The sequence below is a fragment of the Trematomus bernacchii genome, unplaced genomic scaffold (genome assembly GCF_902827165.1).
Source record: "Trematomus bernacchii unplaced genomic scaffold, fTreBer1.1, whole genome shotgun sequence".
NCBI classification, from domain to species: Eukaryota; Metazoa; Chordata; class Actinopteri; order Perciformes; family Nototheniidae; genus Trematomus; species Trematomus bernacchii.
Window position 1 is genome coordinate 3,210,656 of NW_022988050.1, and position 25,195 is coordinate 3,235,850.

Below are 25,195 nucleotides of genomic sequence, written 5' to 3' on the forward strand. Positions count from 1 at the left end.
AGTGAAAAAGCTTATGGGGTTGGGGGCGTGGCTTACACTGATGCGGATCTTCCCATTGGTGGACATCTATCCTGGTTACCAACCAACACTACTCACTGGGCACATGAGAAAACAAAGATAACTCGTTTATTTCAAAGCTAATGGCTGACAAAGTACCGTTATTACACGGACAGTAAGTCGTTCTCTAATATTTATTGGAACTAGAGGAAAATGTGTGCGATAATATGAGCGCAGAAGCCTGTGTTTGTGTCATTTTATGTTGACTGGATACATGCTAATGCTAACTGTATAGCCACTCAGTTTGTTGTTAGCATCAATGCTAACCAAGCTATGTTAACGTTCTCTGCTACAACGCCAGGAGTTCATTTGGAAATAGGCCGAAAAACGCTATTATTGTAGTGTTAAAACTGCAAGAAATGCCTAGCATGTTAGCTGTAATTGCCATTGAAATTAATATAACGTTTGTTAGCAAATAATATGTGACTGTTCTGCTGAATGTTCTTGCGGGTGGGGCGACATTTTAAACGCATTGAAGGTAATTGAGGTTTTATGTGACAGGTAACCTTGGGGTTATCCTCATCTGTGTTCCCTCTGCAGCGGTGATCAAACGCTACACAGATTTTAATGATATTATTGGAGAAGCACCGGCCCGCTGCAAAATATGGGATAGGGTTAAGTGAAGAGCATCATCTGCAGCCACACAATGGATAACGAGGTAAGCAAGGACCGTTTTATGTAACCACTCATGTGCTCTGGTTCACATCATCTGTCATTTTACTCCAAGAAGCTTTCTATTACAGCAACATTGCATGCCATGTTTACAGCAGTTTTCCCTCTTGTTTCTCTATTCTGTCACTAACAAGTGCTCTATTCTTCCTTCAATTTTCTTTGCTTCTCTTTTCCTGATTTTGACAGATCCTGTAGCCTAGTTGACTTGTAAGGGTTTTGTGATTTCTTTGTTCGTCTTGCATGATGGTTTTTAAAAGAAATACATGGAATGGCATGAGCTGTAGGTGACTGTTATGCAGACAACGATTTTGGCACATTTTGTCCAAATTACCACTGGTTATGGATCAAGGCTAATGTGACATAAGACTTAAGCAGGCAGACATCTGTTTTTTTAATCTGGATGATTTCATAATAATCGAGTCCAGTATTCCCTAAACAAAATTCTTATTGTGAGAATTGTACACGCTCTGTTAGTCTTGTAAATCGTGGCTTTTATACACAAATGGTCAGTTCTTCATCTATCTGTAGTTACATGATATTTTAAGTAGTTTACATCGTAGTGTTGTGACATGTATTTCAAATGCTAGTTTGTGTGTAAGGGCTATTTCTTCTCTATATTTCAATGACACATAATTTGTAACCACTGCTTTGCTCGCACCTAGTGAGAACAGGGTAGCATCGACTTTAAATGAAGAGCATGAATTTGACAGGGCGATGGCATGAATTCATAAAAGTGTTGGAGTTACTCCACAGGGATTATGCCCCGTGCTGAGTCAGTACTTTCCCACTGTGTGTGCACATTTTTCATCCTTTAGCCTTTTGCTGTGATCACTATTTGCCACATCATCTCAACATGTAAAGTCTGCATGCCTTTAGAGTTAACTCAATATTGTTGTGATCCCAAAATCGTCATTTTCTTAGCATGTTAACACAAATAAATATCTCAATCAGCCAAAGCTTGAATCATCATGAGACAAATGGAAGGCTATTCAGAAGAAAAATGAATGACTGTATAAAGATCGATTCACCTGAGCTCCAACAGTGTTAATGTATTATCAGTTCTTGTTGAGGGCCTGTAAGAAAACGTTCCCAATTGTATTTATATCTCATTTTAAACCTCACGCTGACACTGACTGTATGTCTTTTGATCCTGATGCCATCCATTACAAGTACGGTCACATTTGCCACCAAAGACCCTAACACATTGCAAGTTACATAACTCTGTGTTGTCTATCTGCCATGCTCCGTTAACATCTCGTTACATTGCATGTGCTGTGTTGTTGCTTTATTTACTGACCGGGGGAGCAAGTTATTTGCTTAGAATGTTCCGTACAGAATAAAGTGGATATTGATTGTAGTCCGTGATCGTGAGTACTCGTGAAACAATGGAGTGTTTTGTGTCAGTCTGTTTTTGTCATCAAATAGCTGATGCAGGATTTTCTGACATTGTGTGTGTTTGTGTACTCGTGCTGGTTTTCTTTAAGGAGAGTCAGACATGCCAAGGAGAGAAGCAAGCCTCGGCTGTGGACGACACCCTGGATGAATATTTAATCTCCCTCCAGCAGAAAAACAGGTGAAGTGTGAGCATCGGCTGCTGGCGAGAGACAGATTGGATTTCACAGAGAAGACACACAACTGCTCTATTCCTATCACTGCCGCTTAATAGGAACACTGATTGGTTACTTCCTTAATTGAGATCCACTAAATGAGTTTGTGAAATGTGGGATAGATGTCAGAATACCTTGAAAATATCTCAAGTCTTCGTGTGAGTCTTGAAATGAGACCATAGCCCTCTCAAATATGTTATCTTTACTTTTAATTGTAGACGTAGTGACCATTTTTCTTTGCTTCTCAGGATCCTTAAGCGCCTTAAAGTCAAAGACCCCAGGCAGATTGAGTTGGAACAGCTTGAGCAAGGTTTTTCCATTTATCTTAACGGAGCCAATGCTGAAGCCAAGACGAAACAGACAAAGAGCTCCAACCACAAGTCTGTCACCTCCACACCCGCCTGGAGGCCTGTACGGGCTGCAGGTACCAAAATAAACCCACACTCAAAAGTAAAAAGCCTTATATAAGACCTCATTATTTTTTTACCGCCATTGTGCAGGGGGGGGAAATATTCTTCTTAGTTTTTTTAGCCTTGTCTTTATCAATTTCCATCAGTAAAGACACACAAAAACAGAAAAAACAACCAAAAAAATGCTACAAATGTATCAATTAAATACAAAAGACAGACTGACACGGCATCACCTAAATAATACAGTTAAAACAAATACAAACACAGTGATAATTATAACATTTATAAATAAAATATTCAAACTAATAACACTTCCTAGCTCTTCAAGGCCTCAGTCATAATTGAATTTGCCATAAAATGCATTAAAGGTTCCCAGAGGAATTAAAGGCCTTCTGTTTTCCTTTGCTAATATTCTTCCCGAGTCATTTTTACACTGTAACGTAAGGCCACATCATACTACTAATACACACATTTGTGTTGCTTCTGTCATCTCTAGAGCATATGGAGCATGAGTTAATAGCCACCACTTCTCTGCTTGTAGTTTGCCTGGTATGATCACATGCCCAGTCCCAGTGAATAAATGATAGTGACAGTTCTAGCTGGCAGCCAGTTTCTCGTTCTGCCTCAATGTGCTGTGGACCATCTGCGCGTGTGACTGCGTGTTCCTTCTCCTCTGAGGCAATAGTCTGCTGCAAGCTGCTCATGTTCCTCTCCCCGCTGTTACTCATCGGCAGATGTCTGTCGGAGCGCCCACCAGTTAACCGAAGATAGCTGCGATCTGGAGGAGAACAGCAGGAAGAGGAGTCACACTGCTCCGGGAAAGGTCCAGAGGAAAGAATGGGTGCAGGTACTGACTACTTGGATATAATCATTGATTGTGCTTCAAAAATAAATGCGTTCCTATGAGTGTAAACACCTAAATGTTTTTGCTTGTTTGTCAGGATTCTGTCAGGATTCGAACAGAGGAAGGACCAAGTGTGCAGATCTGCCCAGAAAAGCGCTACTCTGAAGATTTCGAGCCCTATGAAAGCATAGACATGGAGGTAGAGTGAACAATGTCTACTAAGCCTGTGTGCGTGGGTGTTTTCTTTTTAAGGGGAGGGGCTATGTGTCAGATGCAGCTGTCTGTACTACTTAGCATCTCTCCATCTCTGCCATTTCCCCCTTTATCCAATCACCTCGTTCCAAACAGAGCTCCAGTCTGCGCTCACCTCGTAGTCCCCGCTCCCCGAGGGACCCCTGCAAGGTGTCGCGCTCCTTCAGCTCCAGGCATGAGAGCCAAGGAGGGCAAGCGAATCAGGAACACAATGAGAAAGTACTTCTCAACCTTGAGGAAGTGAAGGTGAGCAGAAGAAGAAATATGTCCAGTTTTAATTCATCTTGCCAAGGCGGCATGAAATGCAGTGAATCACCTTGATTTGTTTCATCCTCCTAGGTGTGGATTTATGACGTTTTTTTCAGACACAAATCAGTGGAAAGCTTAAACTGTCAGCTGGCGTGTCTGTATGATTGCGCCTGCGAGTGCTTACTTTAATGACTGTATGCGCGCATGCATAAACGCTGACCTTTTGTAAACTAGGTGCTGCGCCGGAGCCTGGAGGTTAGCATGAGGCGGAGCAGCCGCGGCTCAGCGGGGGAGGAGTCAGACGAGGAGTGGGTGGAGGAGCAGATCGAGAGGGATGAGAGCACAGAGAGTCTGGATGAACTGGGGCTGCCTCTCTCCGCCTCAAAGTCCTCTTCCAACCCTCGCTCCAGCAGCTCCCACAGAGACTTTGACTCAGCAAACCTCATTGTCCTCGACTTTGGACCCTCAACTCAAGGTAGGCTTTAGCATCCTTTCATATGTAAATGAGTTATTGATTTTAAGGGTGATTTCATTGCCTAGAGTGGTTCCATCTCCCCCATATCTGCCTCATCAGCACTGACCTGTACACATGAATGGCAAATGAATTAGCTCCACAATTTGTTTTAGCTATCCCATGACTCTTTTATTTTGCTTACAAACTCACTTTATCACAACAAATTACTCACACAAGAAATTGTCCTCAGTTTTATCTTCTGTGTTATTTCAGGTCGTAAGATTGAACGCTCTCTGTCTGCAAAGAGGAGAGAAAACACTGACGCCTTTGTACCCACCAAGCCTATGTTGGTGAAGAGCAAAACATTAGATAGGCCACCTTCCAAAGACAGCTGGGATTGTCAGAGTAAGTCTTTTACAAATAGATTAATGTTTAACAAGCTATTACATTTAAACTATTAAGTCAATAAACTCACTCATATATATTTCTGTGCTGTAGATAGATCTGTTAGCTAGCATGGTGCATGATTCTTTATTTATAAGACATTTGCTCCTTGCTTCAGGGCCAAGGAGTCGGGTGGAGAGGCCCCTGTCAGCCGCCAGAAAGGCTTCTGTGGAGGAGCGGGACCCGGAGGAGATGGCATGCAGGGTGCGCCAGGCCATCCAGAGAGAAAACGACCCCCTGCAGAGTCTGGAGCTCTTCAGCCGCAACACGGTCTGCCCGCCCCACACTGCGTATCCCACCTGTACTCTGTTCAAACTTATTTTTCTTTCTTTGGCTGTATGATATAGGATAAATAACTGTGATTATTTTTGACTTAAATTGAAAATGCGACATGATACACGCTATTGAAGGGAATTGATTATTTCTTAATCATTATTCTCATTATAATTGAAGTACGCTGACACAAAGATGTAGGCTGGGGCATCAATGCAGCAACACAATACTTAATTAAAAAATATATTTACCCATATTTTGATATTAAATGTTGTTTATTTGTGCAGCCGTAGTTAACAGATGTTTTCATACCAATCCAGATATTTATTTTGAATTTCCAACAATAACTTCACATGTTATTTGAATATAGTGTCACAGATTTTACATGTAACCTCTGCCCTTAAAGCTTATGTATGTTCTTTTTGCTTCCTCTTCATCCAGGGCAGGGGACACCAGCTGACGAATGGCTTAGCGCACAACGACAAAGATGAGAACAGTGTCAGTGTGGCCATGCAGAGAATCACGCTCATGGGCCACGGGTAAGCACACAAAATATGGCACCTCTATACAGATACTGTAGATATATTCAGGCTTATAAGTGATAAAAGGACACTTTGTACTTGTGGTACATCCTTTAGTGTCAGGACAAGCATAACAGTGTTTTATAGAAACTAATACACGCTGACATTTATGGTGTTAATACCCTCTGACCTTGAGGAAGTATTTATTAGCGTAGCCACCTCAGTGCTCAGCCATCCCTCACCTTTAACATGAAGGGTAGCCACCATAGACAAACCTGCAGAGCTGAGGATGTCATCTTTTTGTTCAGGGAACAACAGAAACTGCTGAAAGCCTTGGAAAATCTTGAAGCAGGACCCAGCTACAACATTCCTCCGAGTGTCAAAACAGACCCTAACAAGCAGCCGGTGAGTCAGTTGCATCGTCTCGCAGTGAATAATCCCAACACTGCTGGGTGTGATGGAGACATTAGTGTACAGGAGCCCTTGTGAATGTTCTGTGCTTTTCATCCCAGACAAGGCTGTCCTCGACGGAGGTCACCCCTGCATTGTATGTCACCATGGAGATCCTGTCAAACTGGGGGAGCGCGCTGCAGGTCGGGCTGACTGAGCTGCAGTTCTTCTGCCTCAGAAACAAGAAGCTCTATGTGTCTCCTCACGACCTCGACATCAGGAACGCTGACTACCCCGGGAATCTGGGGGCGCTCGTTAACGGAAAGGTCAAGGTGAGCCTGTGCTCCTTCTGCCACCGTCATCACAAATGCTAATTATCCGTCAAAAAAAGACAGTAGACCATTTGACGGCAAAATATATATCTTTGCTATATCCTGGGACAGATACCCTGTAAACAAATCTGGGTCATCTGCCTCTTAATTTTTTTGAACCAGCCCAAAAGGCAAAACAACCAATCAGAGCTCCAGAGACTCAGTGTCTATTTCTCATCTCAAATCATTTCATAAACATATATTAGTGTAATTCTTAGCTGTAGAATATAAGAGTTTGCTTGAGCCATTGGGCAGAGCTTGGTTTTGTCTCAACTGTTTTCAACACAATCACAAACTATATTATTTAAACGGCTCAACAGTACCCTAAAATATATTTCTGAAAACATTTGAGGCAGTAAATGGACAAAGCAGAAAACAAAATGTCATTCATATTTGATCAGCGCGGCCTAGTTTGAGCTGAATCCACCAGCAGTAAGCACGCTGAGACTCCTCGCCTCTGATTGGTTGTTTCCATTCGGCAACAGGGAAATCTCTCAAATGCCTTTTAAAGCAGTGGGGGGGGAGGCAGAGGAACCAGATTTTGTCATAGATTATCTGTGTCATGCAATACTACCAGGATATAGTTACAGCAAATATGACAACAGAGTTATTTGTCTTAAAGTTAGCATCTACCATTTTAACTATGGCTTGGTTCCAGTAGGCCTTCTCACTAAACAAGCACGCACAATTATATGGCTCTGAAACTTTGACAGCTAAATGGGATGCAGCCCACATTTTACACCTGCCTTTTTTGTAAAATACTTATTATTTACCAGTTTCAGGTTAAGACATTTTGCTTATTTTTGTCTCTTTCTCTGGTTTGGCAGACCACCAAAGAGCGTCACATGTGGATGTGTCCGTTCCACCCCCCCATCCAGCTCTACTTCGTCATCAGGAACACGGAGCGCTCCCCAGACTTTGGAATATCTCGCATCAAAATCTGGAACTACAACAAAAGCCTCAATGTATGTGCTTTTTATTTTTGTGTCATTACAGCTTCTGATTTATCCCCCTTTGAGTTCAGAGATTATTCACTTTGCTGTCTGTAGCACTAAAGCTCATAAACACAACATGCCTGTGTGTTGTCACTATAATACGGGCGGCTGTATTGGCGTGGTGTCGTCATGAGGAGGGTTTCTCTTTAATGATTGGCCGGCTGAGCTGCCAGTCAGACTGTCCAAATGTGGAACAGAGAGAGATTAGCCCCAGAGGATTAGTGTTGGGGAGTCGCGGGCTTTCTGCCTCTCACTGCTGATCATAGAGGGGTGCAAAGACCCCATCTTATCTCTATGTTACTTCAATTTTATATTGTTACTTGAACCTGGAAGGTAAGGAGCAGCTAGTGGGGAACATGTTCTATGTTTACCTGTGTTATGCTAGTTTACTATCTGTAGGAGTAAGGAGATTTTAATTGGGCTTTAGCCATGACTTGTGTCTGTGAGAGCGCTAATTACTGCTAGCTTGGAGAGTTCTTACTGCATGCGATCAGTAAATTGATCAATAGGGAATGTTTGAAATTTCACAAGAGCTCTACTTTTTTGGATGTTGTGCTTTTGGGTTTGCAGCTTTTGTTGCACTCAAAATATAACATGAGATCTTTCTAGTTATATTTTTTAATGCTAAACATTTGCAGTTAAAAATTGTAACCTGACTGTATGTTGTGTTAAATTGAAGTTCTGTTTCTTCTGCAGGATCTTGACATTGGTGCCCGCCATATAAAGCTGTACCTCAACAGCACGTTGGTGTTTGAAGGAGAGCTGGAGAAGGGCTGCGCTAACCAGGTATTTGACTACGGCACCACCGTTGACCTCCAGGATTTCCAGGTTTCGGACTCCGTGTTCTCCAGCCCTGTGTCTTCAGGACACAACCTGCGGGGTGCCAGCCCCCAGCGCCATGAAGACAGGAAGGGTGGGGATGGCAGCAGCACCCAAAACCACCACAGTTGGAATCCACAGCCATCAGACGCAGGTATCCACGCTATGTTAGACATGCAGGAGAAACCACACCCTCTGCTGCCCCCCATCGCTCCACCTGTCGGGGTTTCACCCTCCGCTCATCGCTCCTCCACACAAAGAAACTCTTTTGATCTGTCCGCCCCAGAGGAGCCACCTGCACCCATGGAGCAGACGGTCACCACCCAGCCGTCCTCCTCCAGGGTGGCCCCCCAGTGGCTGCAGCCGCTGAACAGAGGAGCTCCAGAAGGCTGCGAGGCCAGCAGAGAAAGGCCCCGATGGCTGGTGCCGCAAAACTCCGTGGAACCCAAATCTCCGACAGCCTCGTCCTCCTCACTGCTCCCGGAGCTGCCGTGCAACCCGGGGCGAGTGTGCAGGGGGTCGGAGAGGACGGTGAACGGGGCTCAGTGGAAAGGAGACTCTTTGGATCTGAGCTGCGACCTGCTGGAGGAGCTGGCTGAGCAGACGGCAGACAGACCTGTCAGCGGACGCAGGAGCTCATTCAGAAACACTGCAGCCACTGGCAGGCAGACGGAGGAGCAGCAGCAGCTCAGAGCTACAGCACTGTCAAACACTGGTAGGAAGGTTTTAAAATGATGATACACAAAGGGACACATTTTAACTAATAAGGCTATCACACCTCTGCAAAATAGTATTCTCTTCATAATGATAACACAATTTGCAAACAAGGAATCAGAAAAGAGACTGATTTTTAAATGTCAATGTGTTTGTTTTGAGAAGGCCATCCCTGGAAGCACATGTGTAGCACCATGTGAGGACTGTCATTTGATTGGTTGATAAATGACAAGGGCCTGTAGTGATATTAGTTTGCCAGAGGCCTCACACTTCACCAAACTGAGTAGCGGTCTTTTTGTACTGGCCTTTGTGCCGGGTAATGATTGCCTAACCCTTCTACAGATTTACTTTTGTTATGTTATTCTTTAAATGATCAAGTTGTTTGTTATGAAATGTTGAAAAAACTGGGACGAGAAAATGTAAATAAGACTACATTAAATGAACTATTACAATTAAAGGTTTACACAGGTACTCACACTTCTCAGGGATCCTGTACTTTAAACACATGTTAAAATAGTATTATTTGAAATGTATTAAATGAACAACTAGGACATGTTTAGTGTATGGCATATTTGATGATGTGAAGTCATTAGTCATCATTTCCTGTGGCCTGTTAGTAATGAAAGATCTGTGTGTATTCTCCAGAGGAGCCGATGTCATTGAGCTCTCGCAGGAGGCCGTGCTCCTCTCTGCTGCACAGCCAGCAGGACGACACCCTCAGGGAGTCCTGGGACTCTCTCACCAAGTTCAACCAATGCCAACGCGGACGCATCTCCAACATGGGCTTCGAGGGCGACATCTTCGACGAGTTCCTCCAGCGCCAGGGACGCGGTCCCCCCACACTCCCAGTAAGCCCCTCCACAGCCCCCAGGAGCCCTCGGTCCCCCTTCACCCTTCAGGGGGCAATGTGGGAGGGCCCTGATGATGATGATCTGAACATGGAGAGGGAGGAGGAGTTTGAGATCCCGGTGCTGCCACAGGGCTCCAGGCTGGTCATCAACATCCTCTCCACCTGGGGGGATTGCCACTACGTGGGCCTCAACAGCCTGGAGGTGTTCAGTTCCAGCGGGGAACCTCTACGCCCGGCTCACATCCGCGCTGACCCCCCAGACATCAACATCCTGCCCGCATACGGCAAAGATCCACGCGTGGTCACTAACCTGATCGACGGAGTAAATCGCACACAGGATGACATGCATCTCTGGCTGGCGCCCTTCACCCCCGGTCGAAGCCACACCATCATCCTGGACTTCGTAGCGCCGTACCAGGTGGCCATGATCCGAGTGTGGAACTACAACAAGTCACGCATTCACTCCTTCAGAGGGGTGAAGGAGGTGGAAATGCTGCTGGATGGAAGGTGCATCTTCAGGGGAGAGATCGCAAAGGCCTCTGGGACGCTGTCTGGAGGTAGCTCAACAGAGAGGCCTTGCATTTTTGTAATGTTCTTTGTGTGGTAATTAGAAATGTAGAGTTTAAAATGTCTTGGTAAAAAGAAAGTTCAAGACATTTGTCTCCTATCAAATGAGTAAAAATGCACAGACAGGAGAGAAACGTACACACTTCTGGTACTGGTTAATCTTGCTCTATCCAATGACTGTGCGATGTCAGCATGACTTTTTATGATTAAATTCAACCCCACTTGTTTCAACAAATAAATCCAATTATATATTATAACACTGGTGTTAAACATCATTAGATTTGGAGAAGAGATCATTATGACTTGTTTAGGACTCAAAATGTGGATTTTGGACTGGAGTGCGAAAACGTGACTTTGCAAAACAATGACTTGATCCGCCTTCTGGTGTTACTTCTGAGCAACTTTTCCTTCTTTCTCACTCCGCTGTCACCTCAGAGTTGGACCAGTTTGGTGACACCATCCTCTTCACCACTGACGATGAGATCCTGGAGGCGATGTCTCGTTATGATGAAACCTTCCTTCCTGAGGGCGAGGGTCCTGAGAGCCTGGTGTCTGAGGAGGAGCTGCAGAGACCCCGCACTGCTGACGGAGAGGGAGAGGAAAGACCCTTCACACAGGCCGGCTTCAGAGAGGAAGACCTCAAAGTAAGGCAGGGCGTTATCATTCCCTATAATGTCAGAGCGATAACTAAACAAAGACTCAAAAACATCCCACTCATCTTATTCTCTGTCTTAGTTGAAGCTCCACCTCAACCCCACTGTGAGCCAGTCTGAGGAGAACATGGATCATATTCCTGGGATGTACACGGGAGAGTGTGAGTAGATGATACGATATACTTTATTGTCTCCGTAAGGAAATTAGTTCTGGACTCCGTCTTGCAGTTCCGCATACATGTATACAAACATAATAAACATTCAAATACATACACATATCATCACTCATGCACCGTTTGCACAAACACAATACACAGACGCACATACTGACAATTGCGACCTATTGCACAAGCCTCATGGCAAACATTTGAAATGTATTACATGACATGTGAGTGTTAAGAGGCTTAATGGACATAGCTGGAATTCTGGGTGGAGTATGTGGGTGGGATCAGACAACATGTTTTGTGCCTGTCTAATAATGGACTGCTCATATATGTTTTGGAGAGATGGATGTTTTTTGACCCCCATCATTTTCATAGCAGTCTGTACCAGGCGAGCGATCTGTGACTTTGACTGCACTGTCAAGTTACCATACCAAGCAGTGATACCATATCTTATGATGCTCTCCAACACTGCATGATCAGATCACATGATCAGCATCACATGATCAGCTCTCTGTTGTATGGATACTTATATAAGCTCTCTCCCTCCACCCCAGGCCTTAGACTGGAGCTGGTGATGACCTGGGGGGACTCGCACTACATGGGGCTGACAGGCCTGGAGGTGGTGGGGCAGGATGGAGAGGGTCTACCTCTAGACCTCAGTATGATGGCCGCCTCACCCGGGGACCTCAACGACCTGCCGGATTACGAGAATGACCTGCGCACGCTTGATAAGTACGGCCGACACGATGTTGAATGACTTTTGACACTTTATTCATATACACAGCAGTAGAAGCTGTAGTGAAATACATGTTTTTAATTAATTATCCTTCTAGTTTTTTGTAGAAAGTCAGATTTATTGATTTCAATTTCATTTCTTTCTATTAATTATACTTGGCACCATACTGTACAATAACATTGTTGATTTGTTGTACTTGCAGGTGTTACACATTGCAAGCTGTCTGTGCACACGTGTGTAAATGTGTCTGTTTTCGTTACCCAGGCTTATAAATGGCCACAACATTACGACAGATGACCAGCACATGTGGCTGATCCCTTTCTCCTATGGAGAGCCGCACACCTTGAACATAACGTTCAACAAGACCCAGACCATCGCTGGACTCCGAATCTGGAACTACAACAAGTCCCCTGAGGACTCCTACAGAGGGGTGAGACACTCACACTGTTTGCTATTATATATATTATATTATATACCAAAAATGCAATTTCTCTTTAAATAATGAGAGTGAACTGTATATATATATATAACAATATAATACTGCACACAATAAACTGAAGCAACTAATCTATATGGTTAATTACAGTCCTTCAGGTGGAGCCAGAGATCTTTTTTTTCCAGAGCGATGTATTAATTATAGTTGTATTAGTAGACATGTTATATTCAAGAGATTTCAAGGAACACACAACACATCAACATGTCCCTGTCTTTGGTTCAGTTGAAGATGATCCATGTGTTTATGGATGAAGTTGCCATCTCTCCATCGGAGGGCTTCCTGATCAGGAAAGGTCCTGGAAACTGTCACTTTGACTTCGCCCAGGAGCTGCTCTTCGTAGATTTCCTCCAGACGCCCACCGACAACAAGAGTGCAGAGGACTACCACAGGTACGAGACATTCATTTAGTTTGCATTCATTGACGAAGCTTGAAAGCTGCATTTCCTAATTTACAATGTTGTTGTCTCTAATTCAGAGGAAGCTCTAAGAAACAGGAACTGGCCAGCATGGACTATGAAGCTCCCATCATGCCTTGTGGATGTATCCTAACATGATTTCCCGCTGTGTGCATTGTCAGTCAAATATTTGGATTCATACAGTCTGTTAGTTTGCACATTAAAACATTTGATTTGTAATGCCACGCCATATTAATCAAACTTGATTAGAGCTGCAACGCATTTGATCTACAAGCTGTAGATTGATGTTTTAAATTGATTGATTAATTGGATTTATAAAATGTCAGAATAATGTACTTTAAGATTACCCTTTTTTTATTTTGCCAGTTGGATTTGGACTGTCAGTCTGATTAATGTCAAATGAAGGATCAGTTCTGATGTTCTTTAAAGATGACGACTTTCAAAGGACTTAAACAAAAATACACTCATTAGTTTACTACTTAGTGAGCAGTACATTGGGATTTCTGAGACTTATTGGTGTATTAGTGTTAATGTGGTTGATATTTTCAAACCCTCAGATGAAATATTGCAGGGTAAATATAGTGTAGTAGGGAATGATTTTGGTCACAGCTCAGGATGAGTTGTGTACATGGGGTTTCATGTTGTTTATTCCTTGACCTTCACCCGTCAGTCATCTTTCAGCTGCAGCTGCTGACCACCTGGGGAGACCCGTACTACATCGGCCTCAACGGCCTCGAATTTTATGACCAGAACCACGAGAAGATCCGTCTCAGTGACAACAGTATCCTTTCTCATACGTTCGACCTTCATATATATATGTATTTATTTATAGAAGGACCATGCATACAAATACATTAATCTCAGCAAAGAGAAGAGATGCAATATGCCAGATTATAGCTAATAGCTAATTTCCATCTGTGGTCCTCAGGCAGGTTCATAACAATCAATAAACAAATAATAACATTGCATGGTCTCTATCAGTCAAACAATTTTAAAACCTGATTTAAGTACAGCTCAATAAATTAACACATAGTACACTTGAAATACAAATTCATACATCGATATATAATTAGGGCTGTCAGTCGATTAAAATATTTAATCGCGATTAATCGCATGATTGTCCATAGTTAATCGCGATTAATCGCAAATTAATCGCACATTTTTTATCTGTTCTAAATGTACCTTAGAGGGATATTTTTCAAGTTTTTAATACTCTTATCAACATATGAGTGGACAAATATGCTTTATATGTTTGTTTATTATCATTTGAACAATGACAAATATTCTCATGAATATTAAACACAACAACCTGGAACCTCTCTCATACAATAATACTGTGTGTGTGTGTGTGTGTGTGTGTGTGTGTGTGTGTGTGTGTGTGTGTGTGTGTGTGTGTGTGTGTGTGTGTGTGTGTGTGTGTGTGTGTGTGTGTGTGTGTGTGTGTGTGTGTGTGTGTGTGTGTGTGTGTGTGTGTGTGTGTGTGTGTGTGTGTGTGGTGTGTGTGTGTGTGTGTGTGTGTGTGTGTGTGTGTGTGTGTGTGTGTGTGTGTGTGTGTGTGTGTGTGTGTGTGTGTGTGTGTGTGTGTGTGTGTGTGTGTGTGTGTGTGTGTGTGTGTGTGTGTGTGTGTGTGTGTGTGTGTGTGTGTGTGTGACTGAATGAATGAATGAAGAGACACTGTGATGGATCGTTGGAGATATGTGCAGCTCAAGGCATATATGCTCGAACGGCAGCTGCCTGGACGCTGCAATCATGTTGCGCGCACTATCCGTGCTGAGTGTGCTGACTTTTCGTACAATGTCCCACTGTCTGGCTACCTGCATAAAGTCAAGTGCTCGGCGCAGTTGTCGGCGAAATGTCGCTCCTCTGTTTTCATTGAAACAGCTCCTTATATCCGTTAGCACAGCTAGCTAGCACCAGATGCTAACAACAACACGTAAGGTGTGCCTCGCTCGCGAGTCGCGCCACACATGCACACACCCTCCCGGTCCTCCCGATGGCCAGTCCGGGCCTGCCGGTGAGCGTGGAAGAGTGGTCTGCCACAAGCGGGTGGCAGGAGCGGGGCTGTCAGCATCAGCTTGTAGATGGTATTTTAAACTCGATGCGCTCTGAAACTACGGGGTGGCCGAGGACAAAAAATACACATGCGTTAATCGCGTTAAAATAATTAGTGGCGTTAATTTTTTTTTGCGTTAACGCGTTATTAACGCGTTAACTTGACAGCCCTAGTTATAATATGAGAGCTTATCCACTGTACTAATAATAGAACATGTTGCTTACTTCCCATTGGAATTAATAAAGCATTTCGATTGTTTACATTTCTTTATATTATCTAAACACAATTGCGTTGCTAGGCAACAGCATGGTTCCATTCTTACTTCCTGTCAGCTGATGTCCTTCACTCCTTATTTGGAATGGAACCTTCGGAATTATGACATCATCTTTTGCCTTTATGTAGAATTCTGAATTCTAGGAGTTTGCAGGACAGAGCAGAAGGAATTTGTCCAGCTAGTGTCAGATCATTGCAGAAATAGGTTTTGTTGCAAGCAAACATTAGGGATACTTGCAGTGTTTTTTAGCAAGATAATCTTCACAAGTGAACTTTTGTGACGTTAATTCAGTCGAACAATTACATTTAGTTTGCTAAACAACAGGTCATTTCGTCACAGCAGTAGAGATGCAGATGAACAATAGAGATGAGCTGGCAGTCAAGCTCGAGATTCTGCAAAAAGAAAATCAGGAAATTAAGTTGTGGCTGGAGCAGGAGAGGACTTTAAGGGCTAAGCTTGAGATTGAAGGCGCTAAAAAGAAGGAAGCGATGCTCAAAGCATATACAGAGAAATCAGCTTTGCTGTTTAAGCACAATGTGAAAGTGAAAGCCCAGGAAATTGAGCAGAACGTCTTGCGCGTCAACAATGAGGACCTGAACATGAAATACAGAAACCTCCAGAGGTCACACAAGAAGGTCGAAGCCGAGATGGCTGCCTTGAGAAAGGCAAACCAGGAACTCAAACAACTGAAAGAACCCTGTGTTGAGGAGCAAGGTGTAGAGATGGCTGCTTTGCGTGAGAAAAATCAGGAACTCCAACAACAGAAGCAGCGTTGTGTGGAGGAGAAGGATAAAGAGATAGCTGCCTTGCTGAAGGAAAACAAAACACTGAAACAAGAGAAGGAGCGTTGTGTTGAGGAGAAAGATGCAAAGACGGCCGCCTTGCAAAAGACTAACCAAGAACTCAAACAACAAAAGGAGCGTTGTCTTGAGGAGAAATCTGTAGAGATAGCTGCTCTGCGTGAGAGAAACCAGGAACTCCAACAACAAAAGGATCATTGTGTTGACAAAGCTGTAAAGATAGCTGATTTGCGTGAGAGAAACCAGGAACTCACAAAACTGAAGGAGCGTTGTGTTAAGGAGGAGGCAAAGATGGCCGCCTTGCAAACAACAAACCAGGTACTCAAACAACAAAAGTTGCGTTGCGTTGAGGAGAAAGATGCAGAGATAGCTGCTTTGCTGAAGGAAAACCAAACACTGAAGCAAGAGAAGGAGCGTTGTGTTGAGGAGAAGGTGGACAAGAAGGAGGATGTGGAGGTGAAGGTGGAGGTGGAACCAGAAGTGAGGCATGATGTTAAAATGAATACCCTGCAAATTGAGCAGAAAGTATTGCGCGGAAACAATGAGGAACTGAACATGAAATATGGAAAGCTCCTCAAGATGCACGAGAAGGACAAAGCAGTGATGGCCACCTTGAGAAAGGCAAACCAGGATCTCAAACAACTGAAAGAACCCTGTGTTGAGGAGAAGGATGCAGAGATGGCTGCCTTGCAAAAGACAAACCAGGAACTCAAACAAGAGAAGTTGCATTGTCTTGAGGTGAAACATTTTGAGATAGTCGTTTTGCATGAGAGAAACCATGAACTGGAACAACAGAAGGAACGTTGTGTGGAGGAGAAGGATGCAGAGATAGTCGCTTTGCATGAGAGAAACCACGAACTGGAACAACAGAAGGAACGTTGTGTGGAGGAGAAGGATGCAGAGATAGTTGCTTTGCATGAGAGAAACCACAAACTGGAACAACAGAAGGAACGTTGTGTTGAGGAAAAGGATGCAGAGATAGTTGCTTTGCATGAGAGAAACCAGGAACTGGAACAAAAGAAGGAACGTTGTGTTGAGGAAAAGGATGCAGAGATAGCGGCCTTGCTGAAGAAACAGCTGAAAAAAACACCAAAGGCACCCTGCGTGGTGAAGGAGGAGCTTGTGGAGGTGGAGTTGGAGGTGGAACAGGAAGTGAGGGTGGATCCACCTGAGCAAACCAATGAGCCGATCCCAACAACGCAGAGGAGGACAACACCACGGTGGAGAAGATTCATCAATTCCTTTTCTTGTATCCGCCCAAACATCAACGATCACTAAAAAGGAAAACATAAGACTCAAAGGCAGCCCTGACATCGGCTTTAAAAACTTTAAAAAACAAACTCACAACATCAAAAATTAGTAAGACATTAAAACATTTCAAGTACAGTCTAAAGCTCAAAGTGAGTGAGCAACAACATATACTCACAGCCAGTCAGGATATATATTTAAACACTTAACAGTTAATAGATCTGGTTAGACATCAACAAAGGTTCCAGAAGAGACTCACAGTGATGTGCAGTTTTAGCCACTAGGGGCAAAAAAACAACCTTAATTTTAAAATAAATAAACTATTCCTTTGCTTCTAGCACCCCTAAATATGAGGAACATTTAGTCATTACAAGTTATCAGGTTTATGTTATATCGTCATGTTTGGTTTATAGTGTTCATTTTCATATTTAAGTTATATTTTTCATATTTACTTAATAGTTCATTTTTATATTTATGTTATATTTATCATGTTTAGTTAATAGTCAATTTTTATATGTATCTTATATTTTTCATATTTACTTAATAGTACATTTCTATATTTATGTTTAGTCCATTGTTTTCTTGTTAAGTTAAAGTCTTGTCAATCAATAAAAAAATAATAATGATAATGATAACAATACTGACACGTTTGATTTATTTCACGTTTGTTTCTCCTGTCTAAGTTTAGCTTCTTGCTTTTAATTTCAAGTCACCAGAGATTTAGTCTGAGAATTCAACTAATAATAACTATCAATACAAATAAATTCAAATTAAAAACAACACTAGAATTCTTTCTTGTTTGTTCCTCCTGTTTTTGTCTAGTTACCTTTGTATTGAGTGACTTTAGCTCACCTGGCTCTGCCCTGATCAATACACTGACTTAAAGCTACTTCAGTACTTACTTTATTACCTTGTTTACATTCAACAATTATCATAATAAATATAAACAAATGAAAAAACAACACTATGTATTTGATTTCTTTCAAGTTTGTTTTAGTCAACTATTTGATTTTAAATGCAACAGCACCAGCAAAAGTAGATTTTTTTTTACATTTCTGCTGATGTCCAGGTGTACAGTATATCAGTATGTAGTGTCTCTACTTTAAAGAGTCCTCTCCTGCTGATGTCCAGGTGTACAGTATATCAGTATGTAGTGTCTCTACTTTAAAGAGTCCTCTCCTGCTGATGTTCAGGTGTATATCAGTATGTAGTGTCTCTACTTTAAAGAGTCCTCTCCTGCTGATGTTTAGGTGTATTTCAGTATGTAGTGTCTCTACTTTAAAGAGTCCTCTCCTGCTGATGTTCAGGTGTACTGTATATCAGTATGTAGTGTCTCTACTTTAAAGAGTCCTCTCCTGCTGATGTTTAGGTGTATTTCAGTATGTAGTGTCTCTACTTTAAAGAGTCCTCTCCTGCTGATGTTCAGGTGTACGTAGTCCCTCTACTTTAAAGAGCTCTCTCCTGCTGATGTTCAGGTGTACTGTATATCAGTATGTAGTGTCTCTACTTTAAAGAGTCCTCTCCTGCTGATGTTTAGGTGTATTTCAGTATGTAGTGTCTCTACTTTAAAGAGTCCTCTCCTGCTGATGTTCAGGTGTACTGTATATCAGTATGTAGTGTCTCTACTTTAAAGAGTCCTCTCCTGCTGATGTTCAGGTGTACGTAGTCCCTCTACTTTAAAGAGCTCTCTCCTGCTGATGTTCAGGTGTACTGTATATCAGTATGTAGTGTCTTTACTTTAAAGAGTCCTACAATTAGATGGAAAACAGCTGCAAAGAGACAGAAAATTACAACAAAGAGACAATTAATCACCATAAAAAAGTATTTTAGTAGAGAAATGTTTTCATTGAAGTTAATGTGTTGAAGGGAATCCTGTAAAAAAAAGTTGTATTCAAAATGGCACTTTATCAAAATGCAATTGAGTGCAACTTCAACGTAACTGTATTTTTGGTTCCTATTAGATAAGATGTACTTTATTGATCCCAAATTGGGAAATGTTTGCGTTGCAGCAGCATAAAAAACAAGGCATTGCACATCATTAGAAATTAAAAGAGTAGAAATAAACATTTCAAAAATTTGAAACATATCAAAATAGAAATTAAAAAGTAGAAAATATGCATTTGACGTGAAGATGAAACATATAGTACAGCGGATAAGCACAACAATTGTGCATTTTATGAGAAAAGCATGACATTTCTAACATAGTTAGTGCATACCATAAGGTTTATTTTCAGATGTGGAGGGAAGTCAGATTTGACCTGTGAGGACCGTGAGAGGTCAAATCCAAGATGGCCGCCAGTCTCTCGGGTCAAATGTTCAAACACGCTTAATTTTGGAACCAAACATTGTAGAAAAACATTTAAGGTGTCATATCCAACTAAATTAGGGATGCCCAATCATTTGATGATACTTTTGAGATCGCCAGAATTCAAGAAAATGCATTTAGGTGAAGATAAAGGTAGAAATTGACCAAAAATAAGCTGTCAATCAGTTGAAATTTGGTGTGTGTGTGTGTGTGGTCACCCAGCGCTAGCATTAATACAGAGACTGGAGGAATATGGCTTTACTTGGCACAGTCTGCATGCTGAAGCAAACATTTGTTTTTGTCTTCAAATTAGGGCTGTCAGTCGATTAAAATATTTAATCGCGATTAATCGCATGATTGTCCATAGTTAATCGCGATTAATCGCAAATTAATCGCACATTTTTTATCTGTTCTAAATGTACCTTAGAGGGATATTTTTCAAGTTTTTAATACTCTTATCAACATATGAGTGGACAAATATGCTTTATATGTTTGTTTATTATCATTTGAACAATGACAAATATTCTCATGAATATTAAACACAACAACCTCTGAACATTACAAATATTCAATACTGTGTGTGTGTGTGTGTGTGTGTGTGTGTGTGTGTGTGTGTGTGTGTGTGTGTGTGTGTGTGTGTGTGTGTGTGTGTGTGTGTGTGTGTGTGTGTGTGTGTGTGTGTGTGTGTGTGTGTGTGTGTGTGTGTGTGTGTGTGTGTGTGTGTGTGTGTGTGTGTGTGTGTGTGTGTGTGTGTGTGTGTGTGTGTGTGTGTGTGTGTGTGTGTGTGTGTGTGTGTGTGTGTGTGTGTGTGTGTGTGTGTGTGTATATATAGAGACACTGTGATGGATCGTTGGAGCTATGTGCCGCTCAAGGCATAATGCTCGAACGTGTGCTGCCTGGACGCTGCAATCATGTTGCGCGCACTATCCGTGCTGAGTGTGCTGACTTTTCGTACAATGTCCCACTGTCTGGCTACCTGCATAAAGTCAAGTGCTCGGCACAGTTGTCGGCGAAATGTCATTGAAACAGCTCCTTATATCCGTTAGCGCAGCTAGCTACCACCAGATGCTAACAACACGTAAGGTGTGCCTCGCTCGCGCGAGTCGCGCCACACATACACACTACCTCCCGGTCCTCCCGATGGCCAGTCCGGGCCTGCCGGTGAGCGTGGAAGTGTGGTCTGCCACAAGCGGGAGGCAGGAGCGGGGCTGTCAGCATCAGCTTGTAGATGGTATTTTAAACTCGATGCGCTCTGAAACTACGGGGCGGCCGAGGACAAAAAATACACATGCGTTAATCGCGTTAAAATAATTAGTGGCGTTAATTTTTTTTGTTGCGTTAACGCGTTATTAACGCGTTAACTTGACAGCCCTATATATAATCCTTTATCTTTTGCAGTTAGGAAATGGTAGTGTAAATTAGGGCTGCTCAATTAATCGTATTTTAATCGCAATTACGATTTTGGCTTGCAACGATTATGAAAACAACATAATCGAAATAAAACGATTATTTTTTTTAATTGGTTTTTCAGTTGAATTATACTTAAAGTTCAGGGTAATCAACTGTTAAAAACATACTGTTCAAAAATGTTTTTTCAATAAATGGATGTTTTCAAAGTAAATGGATAATCGTTTTTAATAATCGTGATATCAATTATTGACCCAAATAATCGAGATTATGATTTTTGCCATAATCGAGCAGCCCTAGTGTAAATCCACAAATACTGGGTTTAGATGGCCTAAATTCACACATTTACAAATATTCAACTTTATCTAAAGGTATTAATATTAAAACCTGATACCATAAATGTAATAACTGCTACACTATCAACCAATTGTATTAGATGGACGCATACACGTAGTTGGTAAATCATTAATAGTTTCTGCAGGAGTATTAATGTGTCTGCTCCTCAACATTATCCCTCCCAGACATCGCTGCTTTTCCAGACAGTGTGAATGTGCTGGACAATGTGAGCGGTGATGTGAGGACTCCAGATAAATTAATAGACGGAGTCAACAGTACCCACGATGGAAGATACATGTGGTTAGCCCCGGTGCTCCCTGGACTGGTGAGCATTTCAGACAGAGTGCCTTCACTTCACACACTCAGAGCAGAGTACATTTGTAAGTGTATCGATTGTTTCCTCATAGGTGAACCGTGTGTACGTCATCTTCGATCAGCCGGTGACGGTGTCCATGATCAAACTGTGGAACTACTCAAAGACGCCACAAAGGGGAGTGAAGGAGTTTGGGGTAAGCCTCTTTTTTTCTGCTTTGACCTAGAAAAACATTTACATTCAAACTTCAAGCAACAATCTGTCTATGTGTACAGCTGCTGGTGGACGACCTCCTGGTGTATAACGGCATCTTGGACTGTGTTAGCCACGTGGCTCGAGGCATTCTGCCCACCTGTGACCCCGTGGTGCCGTACCACACCATCCTCTTCACCGACAACGCCTACATCGCACACCGCGAGAGGAACACTGTCATCAGGTACCCTGGATATTTAGGATGTAGATATATTATTGAATATCGGTCGTACAAATTTCCTTTTACAAAAACATACCGAATCTTTATTCTGGCTAACAATTTTGAGAAGCTGAACAAAGCTTTTCCTGTCTTTTTTGCATGAGAAATTGCTTTTACAATTAATTGATTTTCATCCACCACAGGCTAGCCTATACAGAAACAAACAACCTATATTTACAGAAAGACAAGGTTACTTGAATGCATCTATTTGAGAGACAAAGAAAAAGTTCCTTTGGGTTGAGTTTTTCTGTTTTCTGTCTCATCATCTGACCAAAGGTTTAACATGTTCGATACACACTATGTGTAGATATATACTAAATTGAGAAAGAAGGTTAGATCAAACCCCATTCTCCTGAGCGGTGAGTTGTTTTGAACACAGATATGCTCTTCTCCACTCCAGCCCCCGCGGCGGCAGACACCTCCAACAGTGAGTAACAGAGTCTGTGAACGCCCCGTGTCAGCACCTCCCTGTGGTCAACCCCTGTATTGAAGAATGCCCCAGTTCCCTCAAACGTCCTCCAGTCATGCCACACCCTCCTTACCACACACACCCAAGTTGTGATGCCTCTGCCCCCCCCCCCTCCCTTCTCTCTCCTCTGTTACATATCCTTGGTCTCAAGGTCTGGACCTGCTGGCTTCAAGCTGTGTTATCAGTCAGATCTCCATGTTGTGTAATTCCTGTTTTTCCACTAGCACAGCAAAGTAGCTAACCTGTGTCTTCTTTTTCTCTCTGTGTTGCAGTAATTATGTGGAGGACCAGGATGTGAAGATGACCAATGAGAATCAGATTGTCCATCACAACAAGAAGAAGCAGACAGCAGATCCAGGTGGGTCAGGGAAACTATTTAAATAGCCTGTTTTGTCCCTCACCAGTTTAAAAAATGTCAGTAAATCAAATAAGTCCAATTTTAATGTAATAATTATTAAATCAAATATATTTTTTCTACCTCAATACAGCTCTTCGGCCTAAAACCTGCATGACTGACGGTGGGAAACACGGAAAGAGGAGGTACTGACAGACAAAAAAACAGACTGATGTGGATTCACTGCTCAAACAAAGAAAACTGAATTAAACAGGAGGAACTATGGCTGACTTTTAAGCTCACTTTTTGGTGGGTCACTTGAAAACGTTCTTAACTTTAACACCGAAAGCAGCCACGGTTTGTTATGGCGACTTCAAAGTGTCTCACGTAGTCCTCACTGAAGAGATACCAATGGGTTAGCTCACACACGCACACACGCACGCACGTACGCACGCACACACACATGCACACACACACTAGATTCCACTTTATGGTTGGATCGCTCTCCTCTCCCCCTACACTTGTTATTCTGAACACGTACTGTATTGTTGCCCCCCCCCCACAGTGCCAGGATGAACCTATAAGGCTGTTTTTTTTTATCAGCCCTATTATTGTGCCTCGTACTAAACACTATATCTGTGGCTGCTACTTGTGACTGTTGTGCTGCATATTTAAATGCTGCTCGTGGCGTGAAAATACCTTATTAAAAAAGAAATAGCTCCAAGGCCACGTGAAAACACTATCAGGATATGGCCAATGCTACGGTTTTAAGTGAATAGAGTGGTGCAGGAATGAGTCCTAAAATCTGGAAATAAGTTAGCATTTTACCACTTCCGGTTCCCTTGTCTTAAACTCAATGTTTTTGGTTAGATGCCTGAAATAAGTTCTGTGGTAACACCCATTTAAGGTTTTTTAATATGTTCTTAAACCTAATATACATCAGTAAACGCACCACTTGTGAATTGTCATACTAGTATGTGAATAAATTAGATTAGTATACGTCACGTCGAACACGAGACTAGTCATTTTGCTTCAAAAATTAAGTACCATTAAAGTGTGTTTGCCACAGAGCTTATTTACTACAATATTCAGTAATCAGAAAATAGATTTTTGTCAATGGAAACCTTACGATATGCGATGCTAACTTTCTTGTCGGCCCACAAAAACACGTCATCACTGCACCGCTCTATTGTGTTCACTGGTGATGATCTTTAAAAACTAGCTAACACTCCCAGCAGTTCACAAACCAATGCTATGCAGAAGCTAATTTATATCTATTAACAGTTTATATCTGTCGGCTACTATATTTCAAAGCCGAACAGTAATACTTGGGGAAGTGCTTCGACTGAGCTTTTCACCTTTTTAAAAAGATTTATATCGAAGGCTGAAGTAGTTAGTTGAAATCAGTACAGTGGTCCGATTTTTGTACAGTTCAACTTGAAGCTGTCCACACTTGAATCTTCGATATACATTTGGCTTTACAAAATTAGGGTCAGTCTATATTTTCTGCTTTGCGTCAGGTAGAAAAACTTGTTTGCAATCCAAGTGACCTTTATCCAAGTTGCTCTATAAGGTAGATTTTATAGAGGCAAACATTACATGAACCAGTAAAAGTCATTTAGTTCGAAAGAAATCTACATTTGCCATTTTAGATTTCCAAGTAGAGTCAGTAACAGGCAACTTCTAATATGCAAATACTATAAACTTACCTCAAATTGAGAAGGTTAATGTTCAAAAAGGGATTCATCTGATTTTACCTTCACTATAATACTTAATAGTTGGTGTTGTACATTCATTATTCAATATTTACTGTTCTAACTTGTTGCATGGGAGAGTCTCTTCAGCATTAGCCGTTGTTATCATCTTAAAATGTTAGACACTTGTGTTTGGAGGAGTTTCTACTGCTTCATTGAGCCCCAATATATATCAACTATTTTATACTCCTCACTCATGATGGGTAATTGTATATGAAATGCAGTTTTATGTATTTAATTTCCGCGTGTCCGACAGCAACAATGGTCACCACTCTGTGTCTGCTCTATAGGGCGGTGGCTGTTATTGTATGTGTGGCATTTAGTGTTTTGAAATATTTAATTATTTTTCTAATATTGATTACATATGTATATTTGATGTAGGTTTATTTGAAATGAATAAAATGTAAACAAATATCTGGAAAAGACCTCGTCCTGACTTTACCCCACACTGTTCTGAATGATTTATTAAAAACACA

General features: G+C 42.0%; 1 protein-coding gene across 2 annotated transcripts; it reads left to right on the forward strand.

Annotated features, from left to right (window-relative positions):
* Positions 1 to 77: 77 nt before the first annotated feature.
* Positions 78 to 25,133, forward strand: LOC117473723 (protein KIAA0556). 2 transcript variants are annotated; one of them, XM_034119491.1, is made up of 28 exons: positions 78 to 172; positions 598 to 715; positions 2,214 to 2,302; positions 2,585 to 2,760; positions 3,481 to 3,593; positions 3,688 to 3,789; positions 3,939 to 4,088; positions 4,326 to 4,566; positions 4,819 to 4,950; positions 5,108 to 5,259; positions 5,704 to 5,801; positions 6,092 to 6,188; positions 6,296 to 6,505; positions 7,372 to 7,509; positions 8,236 to 9,073; positions 9,718 to 10,479; positions 10,925 to 11,133; positions 11,225 to 11,303; positions 11,861 to 12,038; positions 12,307 to 12,472; positions 12,761 to 12,927; positions 13,014 to 13,078; positions 13,625 to 13,735; positions 21,563 to 21,702; positions 21,785 to 21,886; positions 21,966 to 22,126; positions 22,904 to 22,989; positions 23,120 to 25,133. In XM_034119491.1, exons 2-28 carry the CDS (start codon positions 704 to 706, stop codon positions 23,176 to 23,178), a joined length of 4,833 nt encoding a protein of 1,610 aa, XP_033975382.1. In that variant the 5' UTR covers positions 78 to 172; positions 598 to 703; the 3' UTR covers positions 23,179 to 25,133. The 2 variants fall into 2 exon arrangements, with proteins under 2 accessions (XP_033975382.1, XP_033975383.1); XM_034119492.1 differs by having other exon boundaries at positions 88 to 172; positions 559 to 715.
* The last annotated feature ends 62 nt before the right edge of the window (positions 25,134 to 25,195 follow it).

What these genes read in the sequence shown, in the direction of transcription:
- LOC117473723 (XM_034119491.1), top strand. An exon ending in CTCTGGGACGCTGTCTGGAG is followed by an intron (nt 10,480 to 10,924) that starts GTAGCTCAACAG and finishes CTGTCACCTCAG; the next exon opens with AGTTGGACCAGTTTGGTGAC. An exon ending in CCCCGGTGCTCCCTGGACTG is followed by an intron (nt 21,703 to 21,784) that starts GTGAGCATTTCA and finishes GTTTCCTCATAG; the next exon opens with GTGAACCGTGTGTACGTCAT.